The sequence below is a fragment of the Hippoglossus stenolepis genome, chromosome 9 (genome assembly GCF_022539355.2).
Source record: "Hippoglossus stenolepis isolate QCI-W04-F060 chromosome 9, HSTE1.2, whole genome shotgun sequence".
In the NCBI taxonomy this organism is placed as follows: Eukaryota; Metazoa; Chordata; class Actinopteri; order Pleuronectiformes; family Pleuronectidae; genus Hippoglossus; species Hippoglossus stenolepis.
Window position 1 is genome coordinate 24,919,747 of NC_061491.1, and position 21,270 is coordinate 24,941,016.

Below are 21,270 nucleotides of genomic sequence, written 5' to 3' on the forward strand. Positions count from 1 at the left end.
TCAGGGCACAAATCCTCCCCCGAAGGTTCCAGCTTTATCGTCAGCAAGTTTCCACCGACACCCACAATGTGTTTGAGTACAAAGCCCCTCCTCTTCCGATAAAGTTTATGTTAACACAGATAAATGCTGAAAAGTCGACATTTCTTTTCTTACCTCTTACATAGAAGCTTGGTGCACCGGTGTGCCGCAAGTTTCTGTTCTGGGTCCCATTTTCTTTTCCTTGTAAAAGCTTCCTCTTCAGATCAAATCAACAGTTTAAAAGGTGCATCTCTTTTATATGCAGATGATATTAAAATACCTTTAATTTTAACCATCAGAATATCAACAAAGAGCCGGTTTGTGACCTGTGACCTTTGCCCGTAGAGGCCGATCACTAATTTGTACCCCATTGTTTCTCTAAGCCTTTAAGGCTCTTCAAATCAAATCGTCATCAAATCGTCATCTTCAAATTACTGTATATACTTGACTCATGCATGATTAAAGTCAGATCTGCCAATCTTGAAATAATCACTATTTGTTGGAACATGCATTTGTGCTATGACCCTGAATTTATTCCTTAAAAATGTTAAAAAACTAACAATTTCATGCCAAGAGGCCAACAAAGGTATTTCGAATATTCTTTATTGAACGAAGCAGCACAAAAATTACAAATGTTTACAGAATACTTTTACTTCAAAATGTACAAAATGTAGTTGTACCAAAGAAAACGTCTACGTGATACTAGCTAAACTAAAAGTTTATTGTGCAAATAACAAAAGAAATAAGACATAGTGTTATTGACCTCGGGTACTGCTATAGTTAAGAAATGCTGACCTCCTGAAAAACAAAATACTGACCACGTCTCCTGTTAGACTGCATTGAGTCGTTTTAATATCGTAGAACTACCTGCACATTCTTCTCAGACCAACACGATCAAATAATAAAACGATCAGTTTTCCTTTGCATGAAAACAACTGCCTCGTATTTCACGCTGTTTTGCAAAATTGCACCTATTATGAAGGCGTTGGATTAAAAAAGAAAAAGGGTTGCTCAGACACATGGCGTTATGATTATACAAATTACTGGAAGACTACAATTGTTTGTTTATAGCACTGGTCAAATGTGTGTGAGTATATTCTGCAGTAATGTAACCACACGGTCCATGAGATCTCAGCGCCTGCATTAGAGAATGAGTCTTTCATACGAGCCCCTTTATCCGACTTTGTGCTTGTGAGTTTGAATGTGCAGGTGTGTGTGTGTGTGTGTGTGTGTGTGTGTGTGTGTGTGTGTGTGTGTGTGTGTTGTGGAGTGATTGTGCATGTGTGAGCGTGTGGGCCCCCCGTCGACTCAGTGCATCCAGCCTCGGAAAGGTAAAGACAGGAGGCCGCACAGGCAGACCCAACGCGCACGCCACGAAGAAGCGGTGCTTCTGGTGTTCGTAAGTTCGTGGGTGTTAATACTGCCGGAGATGCAGCGCTAGTCTAGGCACAGAGTTAACCCCCCCGCCCCCCCGTTCCTGCTGCTCTGCCGCCCCACTACCACTGATGTGGGAGAGTGAGAGGGTGGGTATGGGTGGGGGTGGGGTCTTAAATGGGACTTCAGAGATCAGCTGGCGGCTGGTTCCTTCCTCTGATGCTGCAGCATGTCCGTCACACTCACTATGTCCTCCTCAGGGACCTGGGACAAAAAGAGTGAAAGAAGAGTGAAAGCGGTAACAGCTTTGTTAGCAGAATAAACTTTAAACTTTAAACACTGACTACGCTCACGTGGACGACATTATTCTGACTATTGAGCCTAATCAGAGTAAGACATTATTTCGATTATCGTGTTCGCATCATCTGACGTTATTCCACCAGTTTTGAAACCTCAACCTGAAATTGTTTAATGTGGCATTTTGGGTGTTTGCACTCTAATTTTGCAAAAGCTACAACTTATTTTTATTTTTCTTGTTTACACCCAGAACAAACTGTCACATGTCGATGTCACAATATGCTGAAAACTCCAGTAGGAAAAGGTCAGAAGACTCCACGTGTGTTTATTTGATTATTGCTCATTCACAGATCGGCCTTATTTGGGTTATGGTAAACGAAAAATGCGGTTCACATATATGACACAACAAAACCATTATTTACGGATGTTTCCAAATCTTCCGCCTTTAGTTTTTCTCATGAAATTCAATGGGGCCAGGAACTCCCCTCAGAATATAAGGAGGATACAATGATTCAGACTGATTCAACGTTAACTACTTCTGTCTTGTGACTACTCCATCCACAGCGTTCTGAATGACTTCCATCCGCTTCGTTCTTCCTCTTTACAGACATTTGGATGATTTTTTAAAACAAATTCAGACATTAGCCTAAAAAAGAATAAAAGACAATCCCAACGTATAAACTTCAATCATCTCAAGGCTCTTCACAAAGTAAGGGTTGACACTTATTATAGAGTAAAACCCGTTCAGTGGAGATTCCGGGTTGACGCTCATCTGCCTCGACCGGTTGGATTGAAGGGGAAAGAAATAGAAGGAAGAGGAAGAGACCACCCATAATATCTATGTCCAATAGATCTGTGCTATTGCCACTGATTCACTGATTACTTTCAGTACCAGGCAGCTGTGATGCAAAGCGTTTCTCAGAAGTGAATAAGCGGAAGTTTGTGATGTCACTTTGTTTAAATTTCCTCGAATGGGGCTTCATACCCCTAAATGACCCTTCATAGATGTTGAATGCACTCAATGTAAGTCGCTTTGGATAAAAGCGTCTGCCAAATGACATGTAATGTAATATTGTTAGGACTAATAATGTTGGTTGTTAAAAACAGATCCAGGACTAATTGTAGAATTACAGGAACAAATGTAGAACTACATGACACTAAACAAGTGGAATGACTTTCTGCGGCTATGACACTTTGTGGTTGCATCAAGTGAGTTGCACACTTGTTTCCAAAGCACGCGCAACATTTAACACATGTTATAATTCAGCGATGACGGTCACTCGCTGGCAAAGGTTCCTTTATAGTCAATCTAATGAAAATTTGTTTTGTGTAAACGCTGCAGGAACAAAACAAAGGCCAGTATTAACATATACGTATTACTGATGATTTACACATCACGCCTCCACATCGCTGATGTAAGTGGAAATTCTCTGATTGAATCTGTTATTCTCTGCAATAAGTTTCTGTGTAAAAGGAATACGACGGAAAGAAATACGACCGAGATGAACTCTTCTTGGTAATTTTCAAGTGTGGTGAGGAGACCATGAAACAACTCTAGTATAGAGTTAACCTCAAGATTAAACTCACCACATTGTTCACATTCTTGAACCACAGGTTCGAGATTAAAGGCAGAAAATGAGAAGTATTTATTAGGCTGCATCATAAAATTCTCACTCATCATCATGTATAAAAATCAATTTGTGAACAATATATTATAAATGGAATCTCCTCCATAAATATAATATACTGCATGAGTCTTTAAATACAAATACTACTTTAAACAATAAATTAACCTTCAAAATTCAAATAATCATGTTTGAGGCAAAGAATGAGATCAGATGATCAACATGTTGTTTTTTTTTAAACTTTCGATCTTCTGTTATCTTTCTATCTGGTGCCGTGTCTGCAGGAGCTGGGCCACACACACTGAAGGCGATAACAAGGATGCTTCTCAGAACGCTCGCTTGTTATCTGTCTCCATCTCCCACAGGAAGAGACCGCGCCGAACCGTATGTCTTTAAGTATCTGAGCCGAGTGTGATACATGTTTGAGTCAGTTTAAATTTTTTTGACCTTTGTGAACTAGGCAGTAATGACTGTGAAGATGTCGGACTCACCAGCGCGTGGTCGAAGCTGAAGGTGCTGATGTAATAGGCGGAAATGTCGCTGTCTGCGAGAGGCTGAGATATCTGGGCGACGATACCGCACTCATCTAGAAAACACAGGAGAAATATCACGTAGGAATTTGACCACATGATAACATCAGGGTTCCCGTCTTCCAGGAGCCCTCCCTGACATATCAGGACAGACATCGGTCACATCCTCATCACAGTTCTAGAGTCTAGACTGGAAACGAGAAGGCTGAGTTTAAACTTCTGTTACTGTGCAAACTGACATTATAGATTGTTTCATCGAGCACGTCAAAACGATTTAGTTTTAGTTTGTTTAATAATAAATATGCACAGTTTATGCATGCACCACATTAAGTTTACATGGGCAATATATGTAAGCAGCTAAAATACAGTTTAAAATTGTTTCAATTTCTGGAAAAGCACGATCTAGATTTTTCCATGTTTTCCAGGATGCGTGGGAATGACCATATATGACTATTAAGTTTCTAGAAAACCTGTCGTCTGGAGCAAGAATGTGAATTAATCTCAGTATGTGAAAAACACAAGAAGTTACACTTTTGTTGGTCCCATTCAAATAGTTTCAAACCACTTACATGTACATACGTTTTCAATCACAAATCTACACATTAAAGGGGACATGTCATGCAAATTCCACTTTGTTAGTGCTTCTATACGTTAATGTGGGTATCTGACATGTCTACCAACCCAAAAAACACTCACGCGTTTTGTTATGGTTCCTCTAAGTCAGAAACGTCATGCTTGAGTGACTCGAATGAGCTTCCTGTGTATTGTGTCATAACAATGCACTGGAAGTCTCCCTACATGGCCTTGGCTCACCCCCCACCTCATCCCCCCCTGCCCCCCCACACTGCGTTACGCGGGTTTACACCGGACGCGGAAGCGCCACGGGACGAGCATTTCTCCGCGCTGGTCAGCCCGCGATTCTGCTTTCTCCGCTTGTTGTTGTACCCGTTGAATGTCGGGGTTCGGGGGTAAATGATGGTCTTCATAGCCCCCCCCCCCACCTCTCTTTCTCTCTCTGTCTGTCTGCTTGTGTGCTTGTAGTGGATGGGCAGAGGGGGACATTTAATTATGTGATTGGGAAAATTAAAACTCCAGGACAACAGAAGGCGAATACAAAGTATGGGATGCATATTTGATAATTTATATCATATAAAATATGTAATTTATATCGTTTAAAATCATGGGGGGAGAGGGGGAGGGGGGAGCTGGCTCATTAGCATTTAAAGGAACAGGCACTCAAAACAGGTCACTCTGTGGAGGGCTGTTTTATACAGGGTAAAAAGGAGCTGTTTGAAATGATCCTTGTGGTATTTTGACCAAAGTATGTTACAGACATTTCATTAAGACCCCAAGGAACCATATCAACTTGTGGTAAAATGGGCATGCTATGTCCCCTTTACATAAATCACAAAAAATATATAACTAAGACATAACACATTTGCATCAACATTAAGGCTAAAAAACTATGAAAATAATTACACCTGCAATCACAACGATTTTTATATTCTAAGAAATATTTTAGTGTTTCTTAGTAAACTGAGGATTTAACATTTCACACAGTCACATGATATAAAAGATTTCCAAGATACGATTACTGTGAATCTGCTCTGACACCACGAGAGATAATCATTTTCTATGTGACCGAGATAAGTATTTCCAGAAGCAGGGGTGGGACTGTTGTTGTGTGACTGACATCTATAGTCCTCTATAGGGGACGTAGAATAAAACTCCTAACACGTGTGGAGGTATGTGAAACGAGGAGGCCTTACCGAAGCCGAGCGGCTGTCCACCGATACGCACCATCCTCCACAGCTCCCCGGAGGAGCTGGTGAAGAGAAGGTCCGCGGGAAACCTAGAACACAGGAAATCAAGCTCTGACGTCTTACGAAGCAAAACATTCATTTCTATATGCAGCTCCACTGTTTTTAATTTCAATAAAGCACAATTTGGGATTCCTCACTGTCTCTGAGCCTCGGTGTCCATCACCAGTGAGATGTAGCCGTCGATGAGGGAGAAGGAGAAGAACTTGATGCAGTCTAAGTCCTGGTTGGGAGACGAGTGCGTGTCCTCTTTAGGGCTGAAGAGGAGGAAGCACATTCAGCAGCATTCGTTTAATCATATTAACTTCCTTTCAAAACAAAGTTACAAGGGGCTTTACAAGTTAAAAATGAAAAAATTTAAGGCAAAGCAAGTTAAAAAGCAATTTGAAGATCAGACAAGTTACAGAAGAGAAAAATCAAGATAATAAAACAAAAATGAAAATAGAAGAGCAGACCTATAAAAATGTGTTTTTAAGAGAAATGACAAAAATAAAAGACAGAAGCCATTTATAGTAAAATAACATATGAAGTCATTTACACGTGAAAATGATTTTCAAGATCCAGAGGAAAAACCGTGCGTTTTAAAGGGAACAGAAGGTTTAACTTTAAGAGCACAAATCACAAAGATGCATTTATGTTTTACTTTACTGACATTATTCAAATGCAAAGTAGTTTCATGTGTTAAATATATAGAATATACAGCAGGATCCAAAAGTCTGAGACCTTGGATTTCACTGTTTATTATCAGTTTATGTTAAAATCTCAAATCTCAAAATCTCAAAAGTCCTGCATAAGCGTCATTTTAAATGTTACTCTCATCGTGATCAAGGTCTGATTAACTTCTATATAAATCTTAGAAATAAAGAATAGCTGCATATGAAAATGTTCCTCTGTGTAAACAATACGTTTATTTTGTGCGTCTCATATCAAACTTCTCAAACATCAAGTCCGATCACATTAAACCGACTCTGTCACCATTGAGGTGCGACATCAAGCCATTGAGCTGATGTGGACTTTGCATCATGTGCTGCCACCTTGTGTTTCCCACAGGTCGCACAGTGACGTGAGCGAGCTGCACCTCACCTGCTGGAGTAGAAGAGCACGTCGATGAGCGTGGTGGCGATGGACGGCAGCGTGTCCGGGTCCAGGGACATGACACAGAAGTGGTTCTGGGGGATCAGCACCGGATGAACAGTGGGCAGGATCGCTGGGAGGAGGGAGACGAGGACGGTACTGGTTTATACACACAGCTTTTCACAGGGAACAATAAAACACCAATGTACATATGATTAAAACTCATTTTTCTTATATTTTTGAGTGATTGAATTAAAATTTCTAAAAATGTAAAAATGCATTTCTTAATGCAGGTGATATTTTCTGCATTTCTGTCCAAAATACATGTGTTTTTAAAAAAAAATCTGTTTATCTGACTTCACCCACAGGTTTATAAACATATAAAACAAAATGTGCACATGCTTTACCAACCCAAGGTGCCACGCCCACACTACCCACCCAGCTACACCCAGAATAAGGAAAACAAAATACAGTCAGCACAGAATCTACCGAAATGAGCAGAAATTCATAGAAAAGGAGCGAAAAGGGAAGAGCAGAAGTTATTTATGTTTTCCAGGAAGTGTCTCTTTGTCTTGCTCAAGGTTTTAAAGGTTGAGCTTTCACAGAGAATCGACAGGACATCAGAGTTGTGAGAACCAGGATGATGTGGGAGCGTTTTAGTTATGACTGTGAGTGGGTTTGGATCGATGACCGTGTTGCAAGTAAAGAGTTTTAAACAACTTCCCTTGAAGAAAACAGTCGTTCAATGTAAGTTCCCTTAGGATAAAAGCAGTGAGGTCCCACCCTGTCGTCATTGTTTCACTATAGAACCATATGATGTGAAGTTTGTTTAAAGTCTATCACGGCTTTGTTCAGCACAGCAGGTGTCCGTGCACAACAGGTTCCTCTGGTTATAAAGACATATGATCGCTGTGCAATGATCCACAGGCCGGATACACAGGTTGGTTCATTTTGAATAACGCTGGTGGGTTCATGTTAAAAATGGTAAAATGTTGAAATGTAATTCTATCTCTTGAAAGTGGATTTTCAACTTTTCCTGCAGAATTTTAGACCCGGTAACGTTAGCGATCGCTTTCCACGATCAGCCCTGAGTTCTGCGTGTATCTTGTGCATGAGTGTGAGGATATGAACGTGCACGTGGGTATCCAGCGGAGGCAGGGAAAACATGGATATATACCGGGATAGATATGATAACAATGGATTTAAAACTAGAACCACTCAGTAGAGTCTCTCCCTTTAGATTAAATCTAACTGCACCGAATTTCACAAACTCATAGACGTCAGTTTCCTAAATATGTTGAATTCTTTTCATCAAGATTCATGAATTATTCCCTTGGAATTTGGTGAAAATGTCAAAAAACACCCTCACAATGGGAAAGAATGTGACATTTGTTGGAACCTCTCAGTGTGTTCAAAATAACCCTGAATGTAAAAATTAAGTTTGTGAGTTTACAAGAAAAACTCCACAGCACCTCTATGATTTTACATTTCCTGTCATGGTGCCATAAAGAAGCAGTTTCCACTTCTCCCAGCCGTGTTGCAGTGGAGAGCTACCGGCTGCTGGGACGTGTGCATACTGATATGCATTTGGTCCGGTTGCCGCGTTAGACCTTTTCTCGCTATTCGTTTCACACAGACTACAGAACAATGGAGGCTTCAAATAACCCCGTGAGGCACAAAACTGTGGCACGGCTGCCAAGTGGGAAAATAATAACCATGAGGAAGCGCCACTGTTCTCGGAGCTCGCACACAGGCCGGGCTCCACTGTAACGGCCCCTTTTTGAAGCCGAGTCATTGTTAGTGTCCGTGGCTTGATTACAGAGGCTGAGCGGCGGAACCCTGCTGCGTGTTTCACAGGCTGAAAGCAGTCGAGCTGCACAGCTGATCACACACTGTGGATTTTGCATTTAGAGCTCTTTTAATGGGTTTTAATCCCAGTGTGCAGTTGGAAGGAATTTGATTTGAAAGGTGAGACAAGGCTAGTTTATATGTAGAGCACATGCCAACAGCAGAATGAGATCTGAAAGGCATCGTGACGAATTGGAAAAGCGACATTAGACAATACAACAAAAATTTTGAATTTATTTTTAAATTTAGTAATATTTTATCAAAACATTTAACATTTTAATTTAACATTACATAAACAAATACAAATACAAATGGCAGTGACAAACACGAATGTTTTAATTTGAAAGAAATACGATTTGCAGCCAACCTGCAAATTTGAGCTTCAGAAATGTTATTCTGACGTATAAATAATAAAATAAGTATTTACAGTGAGTTGGTCAAGAAACAGTTTTTCTGTGTGAGGTCATATTTAAGCTCAGCTGCAACAATACATAAGTTACTCCTTCAGTTTCAGAGAAAAAGTGATGATCACTCATGTGTCTGTGACAAGTTTTAATTTCACTTCCTGTGTGATGAGGAGCCTCTTTACACTTTGTACAAACAACCTGAGGGGGGTGCTAAAGGACTCTAAACGGCAACCTGAGAGGAGCCGGGGCAGGAAAACACACACTCATACCCTGGTGGCCACTCAGCAGAGCACACAGCTTCACCAAGGCCCAACAAGAGGATCCTGTCTCGCTATGTTACAGAAAGGGATGAGAAAAGTCCTGTGTCCGTCCTTTTTACCGGATCCACGCAGAGATTACAGTCATTTGTTCAGTTGCTTTAACTTCACAACTCTGGTAATGCAAACACGATAAATGGTACATTCCTTAACATAAATTATCTTTTTTCTATTTTATGTGAGTTGTGAGTTAATGTTACATCCTAATGCAGCTTCTGAAACAAACGTCCAAGTGACTTTTGTTTGTCCTTTTGTGGAAATTCATTCAGCCGGTTTAGCATAATCCTGCTCAGGGGTGAGAACATAACCTCCTCGGTGGAGGTAATAACCGGGTCGTGACCTCTACCTTCTTTGCCGTTCTTCTGGAGGCAGCCGGAAACGTCCTGGCAGTGCACCGGCTCCGACTCTCCTCCCAACTCCCTGTAGATGTTGAACTCCTCCTCCAGAGTGCTGACGACGACAGACAGGTCCTTCTCTCGCACCTACACAATATAGATGGGAAGTGTAAATATTGATAGGAAAACGTACACACACACACACACACCTTGATCCACCAGCTGCTCAGGGTCAGTACACAGTATTAACAGGATACTTCAGCTCCACCGACATGTCGACCATTCATGTACTTGCTGACACCAACGTCTGTCGGGCCGTTATCTATTTTTTCGCCAACTTAACACTTTCACATTTAATACATCAACCAGCTTTTCAGTGACCTCAGCTCAGTGGACCACATGTACACGGAGCTCACCAGGATGAAGTCGGTCTGATACGTGGACAGCATGAAGACCGAGACGTGCTGCTGGGCCAGAGGGGCGATGACCGACTTGGCGATCTTGGTCACGCCGACAGCCTGTGAGCTGCTGGAGGCGTTACCGTTGGAGACCACGTTGAGCGGCAGCCAGATGGAGCCTTCTACCTTGAGGTGCTCCGAGGGCTGAAGCTCTGAGTGGGAAGGAAGAAAGACGGGGAAAGGTTGTGGGTACACGTTGTAAAGATTTATGCTAATGTACAAGGGTGAACATGCACAGTCACAGAAACACAAACTAGAAAACATAGAGTTTATATAATGAGGAGATTTAACTGGCAGGGAAGGGTAAGAATAAGTGATGCATTGTGGGAAATGCAGGATGAGGTGTTTTTCGAACCTGACTTATAGCAGCGAGGGGAAAAAGTCAGGATATCGATCATTTCCTTCAATTTTGCCAAATTTATTTTACATTTTACAATCCCCTATCTTTACATCAGTGCAATACAGAAATGCTAAATATAAAAACAACTTAACAATGGTGCAACTGCCACACTAAGACCAAATCAGATATTCCCATGAGGAGGAGCAAACTCTGCAGGTGCAAAACTTCCTAAATTGTGAGTCTGGTTGATACAGTTTGTTGAGCATGTTTAAAACAGTTTAAACATTGATACACCTCTGCATCTACTGGACTGTCCTTTCTCATAAATGTTGTGACTCTCTCTGAGGCGTCTACGTTTTATTTTATTGGTAGTTTCTCCTCACCCTGGTCGACGGTTCAGGGCAGAGGATGTTGCACCTTGTACAGATTGTTGAGCCCTATGAGGCTAAATGTGATTTATGAATATGTATATATATATATATATATCAAAGAAAATGTGATTGATTGAGGAGGATGGCTACATAGGCTTCTTGACAACATTAATGAAAAGTCTTTGAAATCAGCATTACAGACGCTGCTAGTATCATCTTTATGTTCTATGTGAGTGTACAAAGCCAAACAAACACAAACTGTAGCTCTAAAAAACAACTAACTTTCTTCTACATTCAGATTAAAAGGAAGTGAAGAGTAATATCAGTCACAAGCAGAAACAGAACCACCGAGGATGTGACAGACGATGATCTATAGAGGGGGGGCGTTGCTCTACTAACATTTATATAAGAACGACAATAATTTAGTAGCTTCAGAGTTAAAGCCCTCATTATAATTTATATATTATCAAATGTGCATTTTATATTCATGAAGGTGCAAATTTGTTGTCTGCTGAACGTTAAGTACAAACTTCCTCTCCCCCACCTCCCGTTACTTCCTTCACCACAGAGACCTCAAACGACTCTGCTATTTATACCACCTAGCCACGGTATACGATCACGCTCCGGAGCCTACACCAGTGTGACCTGAAACCAGTGCCCTCATTTGCTCCCAGTAAGGTAGTGAGGAGGGTTTAAAGTTCAGACAGGGCGATCCCTCAGACGAGGCTGTAAAATCCTGAGTGTCTGAGCCAAAAGAAACATCAGGATGTTTCACTCTTCTTCCTGAGATGAGACCGAAACTGAAGCTGCCAACAACCTGGGGAACAGGTGTCTGTCCAGGAAGTGAACAGGGAATTGGAAGAATGAGAAGCTGTGAGAAACCTTTGATTGAGTCTGATTTAGATTCTAAAGTGATTCTGCTGACTTCAATGTGTGTTTTGAGCTGTAAACTAAATGATATGTATAAATTCTTGGGTTGAACATGGCTAACAACGCCACCTAGTGTTGTAGACCTCTTGAACCTCTCAGGGTGAACACTCACCAACTTTGGTTTGGGACATCTGTGCGTCATGACCACTTGTGAAAGGTGGAAGCTAGAAAGCTGCTCTCATTTTCAAATCTATGCTGAAACTAAAACCCTAAACCATCACATCATCTACCATTCGGAGACGTCCCCCATCCTGTCCTGCTCCTCCACGTTCCCAGACACGGCTGCTTCAGCACCGACCGCCTCTGCCAACGGTTTAAACTCGGTACCACCGTGCTCTTGGCCATTAGAAAACTCAGGAGGGGAGAAGCCTGTGTTTGCTGCGACCGGAGCCATCGCCAAGATAGACAACCTATATATCTTAGCTTTAGTAAGCCTATTTGTAGAGAGAGACGCTTCAGTTAAAACTTAGCGGTGAAGTTACACATAAAAAAACAGATCAAACTTCTGAACACTGACTGGATGAGGGGAACTTTCCTTTGATCTTGAATATGCATCTTCCAACCTCCAGAGACGACTGAAAGTGTCCTGGTCAGGGTTTCATTAGGATTCAGCTAACTGGAAACATTTCATGTTTTCAAAATGTTGTCTCCCTCCTGCAGTGAACACTCTATTTTCTCTTTCTTCGCTCCCCTTCAAAGGCTCACTGTTCTGGTTGGCGTACTTTGTCACAGCCCCTTGTGGCTGCGCTACACCAGCTTCCACCTCTTAAAATAGGCACTCGGTTACAAGGAGGCCGAGGAGGACAGAGGGAGAAGCAGGGCACCCCGAGGCAACATGTGCCTTTACAACTACATCTGTGTAAGAAGGACCAGATATAATGGCTGGATGAGGAGTGGATGGGACTTTAACTTGTACACAGAAAGTTATAATGTTCACGAGAGGGTAACAAGCAGTCGGGCACATTCTAGAGGTCAATTATCTACGGTGGCCCAGAGGGTCAAAACACAATCACGTTTCACAAAACACAACAGGAAGATAATCCCTTGTGATGTCACTTTTTGAAGCAGGGTTTGTGAAATGCTCTTGTGTTTCTTGGGTTTTTAATTTGTAAACAGTTCTCCAGATTGTAGAAACTGTTTTACAAATGAAGACAGGAACGTATCACAATTAACCAAAGTGATGAAAATCCCTCAGCTCTACCTTCAAAGAAAATTAAAACATTTGATTCAAAATTAATTGAAGGAAAATTTGAAACGATTGGATGCATAGATTTAAGAAATTACTTGATTGATTAGCTAAAAATATATATATGATTACCCATCAAACCAATCTCCGACCCGCTGAAAAGGTTGTGTGTTTTTGTGTGTTGACCGTAGACTGTGAATAAAAATGGATGATGCAACTCTTCTTCTTCCCAACAATCTGGAAATGAAGCCCAAATTTTACCCAGATACGAACGTCGCCATCTTGTGCCTCTGAGCCAATTTTCTAGCATCAAAAAACGAATTAAGACCAAAGTTATCAGAAAAATGTGCACTTGAAAAAAAGCATCTGTGTGATAAGAACTACGTAAAATTACAGAAAGCATCTTCTAGTAAAACGTATATTTGTTGTGCACTCTTGAGTTTGGTCTTTATACACCGTCCATGGTGTTGACTTGCAGAATAACTACGAGTGTTTTTTACGCTTGTGTGTCCACAAACATGCACTAATGCACATGCATGTCTCGCTAAAATGTTTTATCAGAGCAGCTTCACCTTTGTTTCCCAAAGAAAACACTTCACCTCTGATAAGTCGGAAGCAGATACTCAAAAAGGGAAGTTGGAAGTGAGGAAAATCATCACTATGTATTTGTGAAACCATTTAAAAGTTACTTTTAGCTCTACTTCATTTAACCTCACAAAACATAATTTCCTCACGCAGCTTTTTTCCCCCTTCATTTCATGGTTGTCTACACCCATCCTACCACGCGAGGGGGGCGAGGAAGGAAGGAAGTAACATTGCAGCGGTGAAACAACAGAATATTGTGGCTCAACACAAAACTACACACGAGTTCATGACCATGTTTTGAGTATGTTGCATGTTCATACAGAGAAAAGGTTGTGTTGTTGGAACGCTGGAGGACCGACTCAAAACTGGTAAAAACAGATTGTGTGCAATTGTTGAGCCGACTCCAAGGACTGAGTGTTTGGGATAAAAAAACCTTTTGCCTTGTTAAAAAAGCACTCAAGCTTTTATACTTCAGTTAAGAGACAAGTGGAAAAGGTCAAATTGATGCAACGCACGACTCTCAAACTCCACGCCTCGCTTTTTAATGCAGGCTTTTCAATATCAAACAGATATCGTTTAATTTCTGGTCTCATTTATGTTTGTGCAAAATATTACAGTTCATATACTGCTTGTAATATAGCTACCAAACATGATACTATACATTTTAGTATATGGTTCAGTATGGGACTGGGGTGGGAGTGACTCTGTGGATGTGCCTGCTCAAGGGCGTTTTACCTTTGAATCCTTCCTCGTCAAGGACGACTGTGTAGTTCTCTGGCGTCTCTGTCAGGCTGAAAAACTTGCATCTGAAACAGAGGGAGGAAGAACAGATGGAGAGAGGCATGCGGTTGGAAGTTGATAGAACATGAAGGCAGGAGATAAGGAGGAGGGGAAGAGGAAGGGGAGAGAGAGAGAGAGAGAGTGGAAGACTGGTGTCATTCATTGTGTGTAAATGCATCAAGTTCATAACTTTCTGAAACATCTCTGCACCGGAACCACTGAGATCTGCAAAGCTTCAAGTCGTCCGTTTGTCCACAATCTTATGCAATCTGCTTCTAGAATCTAGCCATTAGGGTTAAAGTCTTTGAAAAGTCTTTGCTGTTATTCCAACTGGTGCAGTGTTAAAAGTGTACAAAGTAAATACAGGAAAGAAAACAGCAGATGATATAAAGTTGTTGTTGTTGTTTGAGCCGCTCTCCTTTAAATCCCTTGATTACAATTTACTTTGCCTCTTCTCTCCAGTTGGGTGTTTGTGTCTTCGTTGGGCTCGGGGCCAAAAGCTGCTTTCAAAGGCCTCTGCTTGGTCCGGCTACAGTGCTCGGTTCTTTTGAATGTGGCCTTTGTGAAATGTTCAAAAAAACAGAAAACGCAGGGGTGCAGGGGGAATAAACTGGGCAGTGAGATGCACATTTTCCTGGATTACATCTGATTGTAAGGCCAATATACTCCGTTTCTGGACTGGAGACATTTTGCTTGTTCCACTTCCATATGTTTGGTATAAAAGTAAAAACAGAAACCGGAGCAGAGCTAAATATTGTGTTACTCAGGAGATGGACCGGCCCTTAAGCTTCTTGGACTGTCCGAGTTATCATGCTGCTAATGACAAACTCAAGCTACAGATTAAACCTTCCAGAAATCTGACAGAACACACAGCCATTGAGTTTGTACTGCTTTTATTTTTTGCTAAAGATAAACGATTGCTAATTCCTTTGTGGGTGTCTTCTCTTTGTTTTCCCTTGAATCCCTGAAAAGGAAGTGGTACATATTCCGGTTTTCTTAAAAAAAAAACACCTCTCTGGAGTTACACCTTCCTCTTCCCTCTGCTTATCAGTCAGCTGGGGTTATTACAGCAGAAGCCTGAGTGAGACGGCAAAACTGCAGAGTCAGCAAAAAGTAAATCCCTTCCATGAGACGGGACAATCGCGCCACAGAGAGCCAGACAACACTGTAACTCTAACTACCAGCTGTGTTGGCAAGCTCGGCCGGCCCATTGTGTTATAATACCCCCCTCATTTCCTGTGGACCCTTCACCTTCCCCTGGTTGCAGTTTCCTGCAGGTGGTGAATGGCGAGCATCTACGCCACGAGTGGGGGGTGTTTTTTTGGAGGAGGCAGCAAAGGTTCTTATATTGCACCTGCAAGGCAGCTCAAACCGGTTGAGTGCTGTCGAGAAACCGGGAAAATTCATCCGTGAGATGACTTGTTTTCTGCATAACGGGGAAATTCATTTACCTAACAATGTTTACTTCTATTTACAATTACTGTTCAACCCTCTTCTTCATCAGCCTGTGGACGGTTGCTTTTACCCACAATCAGTACGAGACAAAAGGCTTCTTATGATATCAAGAGGAAGAGAAAACTTTGACACCTCTTGTTGAAGAAATGCAAAAGGTAGTTTCCTCCCATTTACATCAAAAACTGAATCTGCTCAACTATACATTTTGACATGTGTGCCCCGCCTCCTGCCCAATGTCCATTGAGAGGGGGTGCTGGGATAGGCTCCACCCCCCCGCGACCCTTAAGGATAAGCAGTATAAATGATGGATGGATGGTTTTGTCAAATAAATGCATATGGAAGTTTGAAGGTCTGGGAACCCATCCCCAAAACAAAGCTTTCTGCCCTCACCCTTGAATCTACGCTCGTCTCCACATCAACAAATAAAGGAAAACCAGACCAGTGGAGGACACAGTGTCTAAGGGTTGGGTTAAGTTTATTATGCACATTATAGTTAATCATTATCAATCATCATAATTTATCATGTCATCAATTAGACTTGCTGATAAGCTTTCAGATTCCACTTTTCTGAGGTCAGAAATCTGAAGACGCGTCTTTAGGCCGTGGAAAACAATTATTAACTGACTGACTCAACATGTTTGTGCAGCACTCAACAAAACAAGCTCCCTTCCACTGAAGCATGAAGGAACATGACGAAGAGGAGACAGAAAACAACCGAGAGGAGACGAGGAAGCAACAGGTCGCCAGGGGAAGATGAAAACCCAGCACACAACAGTCTGGACTTTGATCCGGTGGCTGCACAGAGCGCCGGGCGGTAACGGAGGTGAGGGAGTGAGGGCTGACGGTGGAGAGCGACTGTTTGCAATGATGCACCAGCTGAGAAAACATGATAAGAGCGGAGCAAACTGATGTTGAAGTGCGTGTGGGGCCTCGAGCTATCAGCCAATCGTCAGCGGCCGACCGAGCTGCCTTCACCACTTCCTACTAACACACAGCGTTCTCATGGGCTCCACTTTTTTATAGAACAAAGGGAAAGTTTTTCTTCTTGAAATCGCTGCTTGTTATTAGAGGGTGGGGGAGAGAGGGGAGGGAGGGAGGGAGCAGCCTTGTGTACATGAGGGGACCGAGAGCCCCAACCTTGACTGATCCCTGAAGCAGACAAGTGGAAAACTCCCCGCTGCGCTTCTGGATCAGCTGAGGCATTGTTCCGAGCCATGCTCTCGTTAGTGAGCTGCCCAGAGAGAAGAGAGCAGGACTGTGTGGAGCCTGCAGGGCTGCAGCCACACCACAGCCACACCGATATACTGTGCGCATACTGGGGTTTAAATACTACCACACCCACAGACTCCAAACAACAACACTTGACAATACACGACTCCAGGTCCCTGCTCCAGGATTCATTCACATCTCGGGGTATTTCATAGAATCTAACAATATGGAGCAGATACCTAAGTGCACACACTTTTGCAAGAGTGCATGAAGATACACACACACATCTCCACACTCACTTATTAACCTTGTGCTGAGACGTCTTCCAGGTTTCGTGGAAATCCTTTGATTTTGTGTAATGTTGAGACAAACCAACAGACAGGGACAAAACCAGGAACTTCTTGGCAGAGATAATGAAAAAGAATCCTCACTTTTGCTGATTTTTCTCAAATATCTTCACACTGTTTGACGATTTGTCTCCTGAATAACTACAAGCACGGCTGAGCTTCACAGATTAACACTGGAGCTGATAGTACGCAGGCTGTGCCTCATCAATAAGAAGTAATTTCCAGTCGAGACAAAGATGTTGGATGTTAAATATACAGTGAACTGTGGAATCAGTGCTCATTTTCATAACGTGCAATAGTCAGGTGGCTGTGGCCCAGGAGGTAGAGAGGGTCGTCCTCTAACCACAGTGGTGTGATCCCCAGCTCTTCCAAATCCCAAATGGCCCCCGACGGCTGTGCTGATGAGTGTGTAACGGCAAACGTGCTGTGTGAATGTGTGTGAATGGGTGAACACTACTTTATACAGTAAAGTGCAATATAAATACAGTCCATTGCATATTAAAATCAAAGATGATGTCTGTATACCTCGGAAAATTAAAAGTAAACACGTTGAAAAGAAAAGGAGAAACATTTACGTACATGCATTTATACTAAAAAGAAATAAAGCTGCATGTAGGAGCGGGAACAGAAGTCAGTTAAGGTGGTGTAAGAACTATTGGAGGAAAATCTGCATGTTTACTGAGGAAAGTCCTGTCTCCTCGAAGCGGCTCCCCCCTTAACACTCTGCTCACGACTGCTCTCACATCACTTTGAGAGCGGAGCTGTTCTCTAATGAATGGCAGGGGCCGGAGAGAGGGAGGCCGCCAACTGAGGCAACCAGGCCTGTGTCTGTTTTCCTTTGCTCTGTGGTTGTTTTGAGTTGCCGCTCTGCATCGGCCATTAAAAAGAAAAAAAACCCTGCTTCAGAAAAAAGAACAGGAAAAACCAGGCAAAACGCATCCACACAACCACAACGATGACATAACTCCGAAGTGTGCACAACAACACAGACGAGCTGCTAATCCGAGCCTCGGCATGCTTTTGCTTTTTCTGGTTCACTGGGAGCTCACTTCGTTGTTTTTTTCCCAACCAGACACTGAATGATTTAAAGAGTTTAAAATTAAAGTGTTGACTCGTGCTTTTGAAAACACAACACTGACTGTGAACCTGTGCTGATGCAACTCGAAGGCTAGTTATACAGTGACTAGTTGTTTCCTTAGTACAGAAGTTTACGAGGGAGTCATCGTGACACAGTGACATGTCATGACCTACTGGAAGAGACGTGAGATTTAAATGGGAAGATATCGACAAGAAGTGTTTTCCAGCGTCACCATCCCATCATGCATCATGTTTACCGAGAGAACGGTTGATTAAAGGGCCGAGCCGCACAAAGAGGATGCTCAGGACGAAGCAAATCCTTGAGGACGGTGTCATATCTGGCATCACAAGAGCGACGAGAGGAGGGAAATCTCCCGCTGACGTTCGCCTTCTTTTTAAACTCGACCGCTGTCCCGTATCACGACCGGCAGCTTGAGGACAGATGTGGAGCTCATCTTCAAGCCGTGCACATGTGGGGCAACCACAGAGAAAACAAACACTTGCATAACAATGGGAGGAAATCCAGGGATTAACTGAAAACTGGTGCTGGTGACAAACACGAGATCCGGACGACATGCACTCTGGTTCAAGGAGGTCAAGGGTCACGGCTGTGCCTGCAGAAACAGGATTCCCACCAAAATACAGGCTGTGTCTCGATCCAGGGGCCGCATCCTTCGGAGGAGCCGCTCTATCCTTCATCGGCCGTGTAGAAATTCTACGATCTGCTCTTCTTATTGCATCATCAGCTTGTCCCGCCCTTACAGCCATCGCCTAGCAACAGGGCTACGGACGAAAAAGTTCTTTGGTTGATTTAAAGCGTATTTTTAGCATGTGTACCGTTAGCTGTTCGGCTGAGTACCTAAATTCTTCTGACGCTTTTGCCTCTTTGAAAAACAGTAGGTCGCAGAGGCGCAATGAATCATGGGATATGTTGGTCCGGTAAGGATCCACCTGGTGGAGCCTCTGTAGTTCTGGGGTGGAAGGACACAATTTGACCTTATTTTGAGAAACCTTCGAATCGGGACAGACAAGTCGCGCCACTGTGACGCAACCGGTCTTGAAACGCAGCCTCCGAAGGACGCGGCCCCCGAAGTGAGACCCAGCTACATCGGAGGGTCCCTACAGTAGCATGCATCAAAGGCCATTCAATAAATGAGGTCTTAGTTTTCGTGCAAACAGGGATAGGACACAATAACGCATGCGGTCCTATCTCCACAGTTAGAACACATCCTTCAGGTTGATGGTTGATGTGCAGTTTTGATGTGCAGTTTTCCCAACATGACATGATGTGTCACAAACTAACTTGTGCAAGGGAGTGATTCCCTGGAAGCCTCATGCATTGCAGTGCATCATCCGTGGAGGCAGAGCAGGGACATGCACAGGCAAATATCTGAGGAAAGGCTCAGTCACCCAATGAATGGAGAGGCTCTGCAGGTTATCTCAAATATCCGGACTGGATTACACACACACACACTCACACACACAGACAGACACACACACACACACACACACACACAAACACACACAGACACACACACACACACTCTCTCTCTCACTCTCTCTCTGGACCAGTCTTCTTACCGTGTCCTGTTCCGGAGGAAGATCAGCTTTATGAGCGGGTGTGTGAAATTCACCAGCCCGTTCTTGGATATGCTGGTGACCCGGAGTCTGTGGTCCAAGATGTGCAGATCCATGTTGTCGGTGGGGGAGCGGTGCAGTGTGTGTGTGTGTGCGTGCGCGTGCGTGTGTGTGTGTGTGAGAGAAAACGCCTCCTATCTGTCTGGTAGCATCCAGATGTTGAACTCGGGCCTGATGTTGACGGATTCAACCTCCAGGTTCCGCTGAGCTCGAGTCAGAGACGAAAAACAGACTCAGGCTCCTTCCACTACTGTATATTCAAATGCAGGACACGCCCCCCTCCTCTTAAAGCTGCAGGAGCCCGTCACGTGTTTCAGAATAAAAGGTTTAATGATTAAAGGAGCGTGTTACATTCACTGGAGAAACGAATGTACTGTTTCTTCTGAATCGATGAGAAGTTATTTCTGTTTTTGTGAGGTTAAAACCAGGTGCCGTTTGTTTTAATGAAGTAGATAATTGAGAAAAACAAATCTGACGGTTTTAGAGGAAAACAAAAATTCTGCTTTTCTGAGGGGGAAAATATGGAGTTTTTTTTTTAATACATTAGATAATAAAAATAAAATAAATATCTGCTGAATTAATGAGAATTTCTTTCAGTTTTTACTAGACACAAAAATCTTCACTTCATGAGAAAAAAATCTGCTGTTTTTCTGAATTAACAGGAATTTGTGTCTGTTATTGTGTTTGTTTTTTTTATGAATGTGATGATTTTCTGTTTTCTTCTGGAAATCAATGAGACTTTTTGTTTTCACGAGGTAAAAAAAAGGTCAGCTGTTTTTCTAAATTGATGAGATCATTTTCTGTTTTCATGAGAAAAAAGTGAATGCAATATGCTTTCATGCATTTCAATCCTGACCTTTTCCATTATTTTACACACTTAACACTTTGTGTTCATTCCACAGGCCTATAGTCCTCACCTCCACACTGCCAATTCACCTCACAACACTGGTGAAGGCTCTTCTCCGTCTTATCATTCCAGGTCACATTTAAAGCTCAGGCCCTTCTCCAGACTGATCTTGGTCTAATGTAATTGAAATGTTTGTGGGAGCAACAACTGGTTTTCGTCCCCTCTGTCCAGTACCTGGTGCTCATCAGGTTTGGATGTGCTTTCGTATAGTTTCATCCTTACTTCTTATGCATGTGCAAAGCCAGCTTCTTACAGAAGTAGTTTGAAAGGTTTGTTGGAGAATTTCACCGGCCTGCACAGACAGCGATCGGGCATCATCACCAAACATCAGACGCTGAGCTA

General features: G+C 42.7%; 1 protein-coding gene across 1 annotated transcript; it reads right to left on the reverse strand.

Moving 5' to 3' along the window:
• Positions 1-603: 603 nt before the first annotated feature.
• Positions 604-20,282, reverse strand: castor1 (cytosolic arginine sensor for mTORC1 subunit 1). The gene is made up of 9 exons (XM_047341408.1): positions 19,965-20,282; positions 14,251-14,321; positions 10,062-10,255; positions 9,657-9,792; positions 6,748-6,871; positions 5,805-5,921; positions 5,614-5,696; positions 3,806-3,900; positions 604-1,656 (listed from the first exon to the last, which is right to left on the reverse strand). Exons 1-9 carry the CDS (start codon positions 20,075-20,077, stop codon positions 1,585-1,587), a joined length of 1,005 nt encoding a protein of 334 aa, XP_047197364.1. The 5' UTR covers positions 20,078-20,282; the 3' UTR covers positions 604-1,584.
• Between the last annotated feature and the right edge of the window lie 988 nt (positions 20,283-21,270).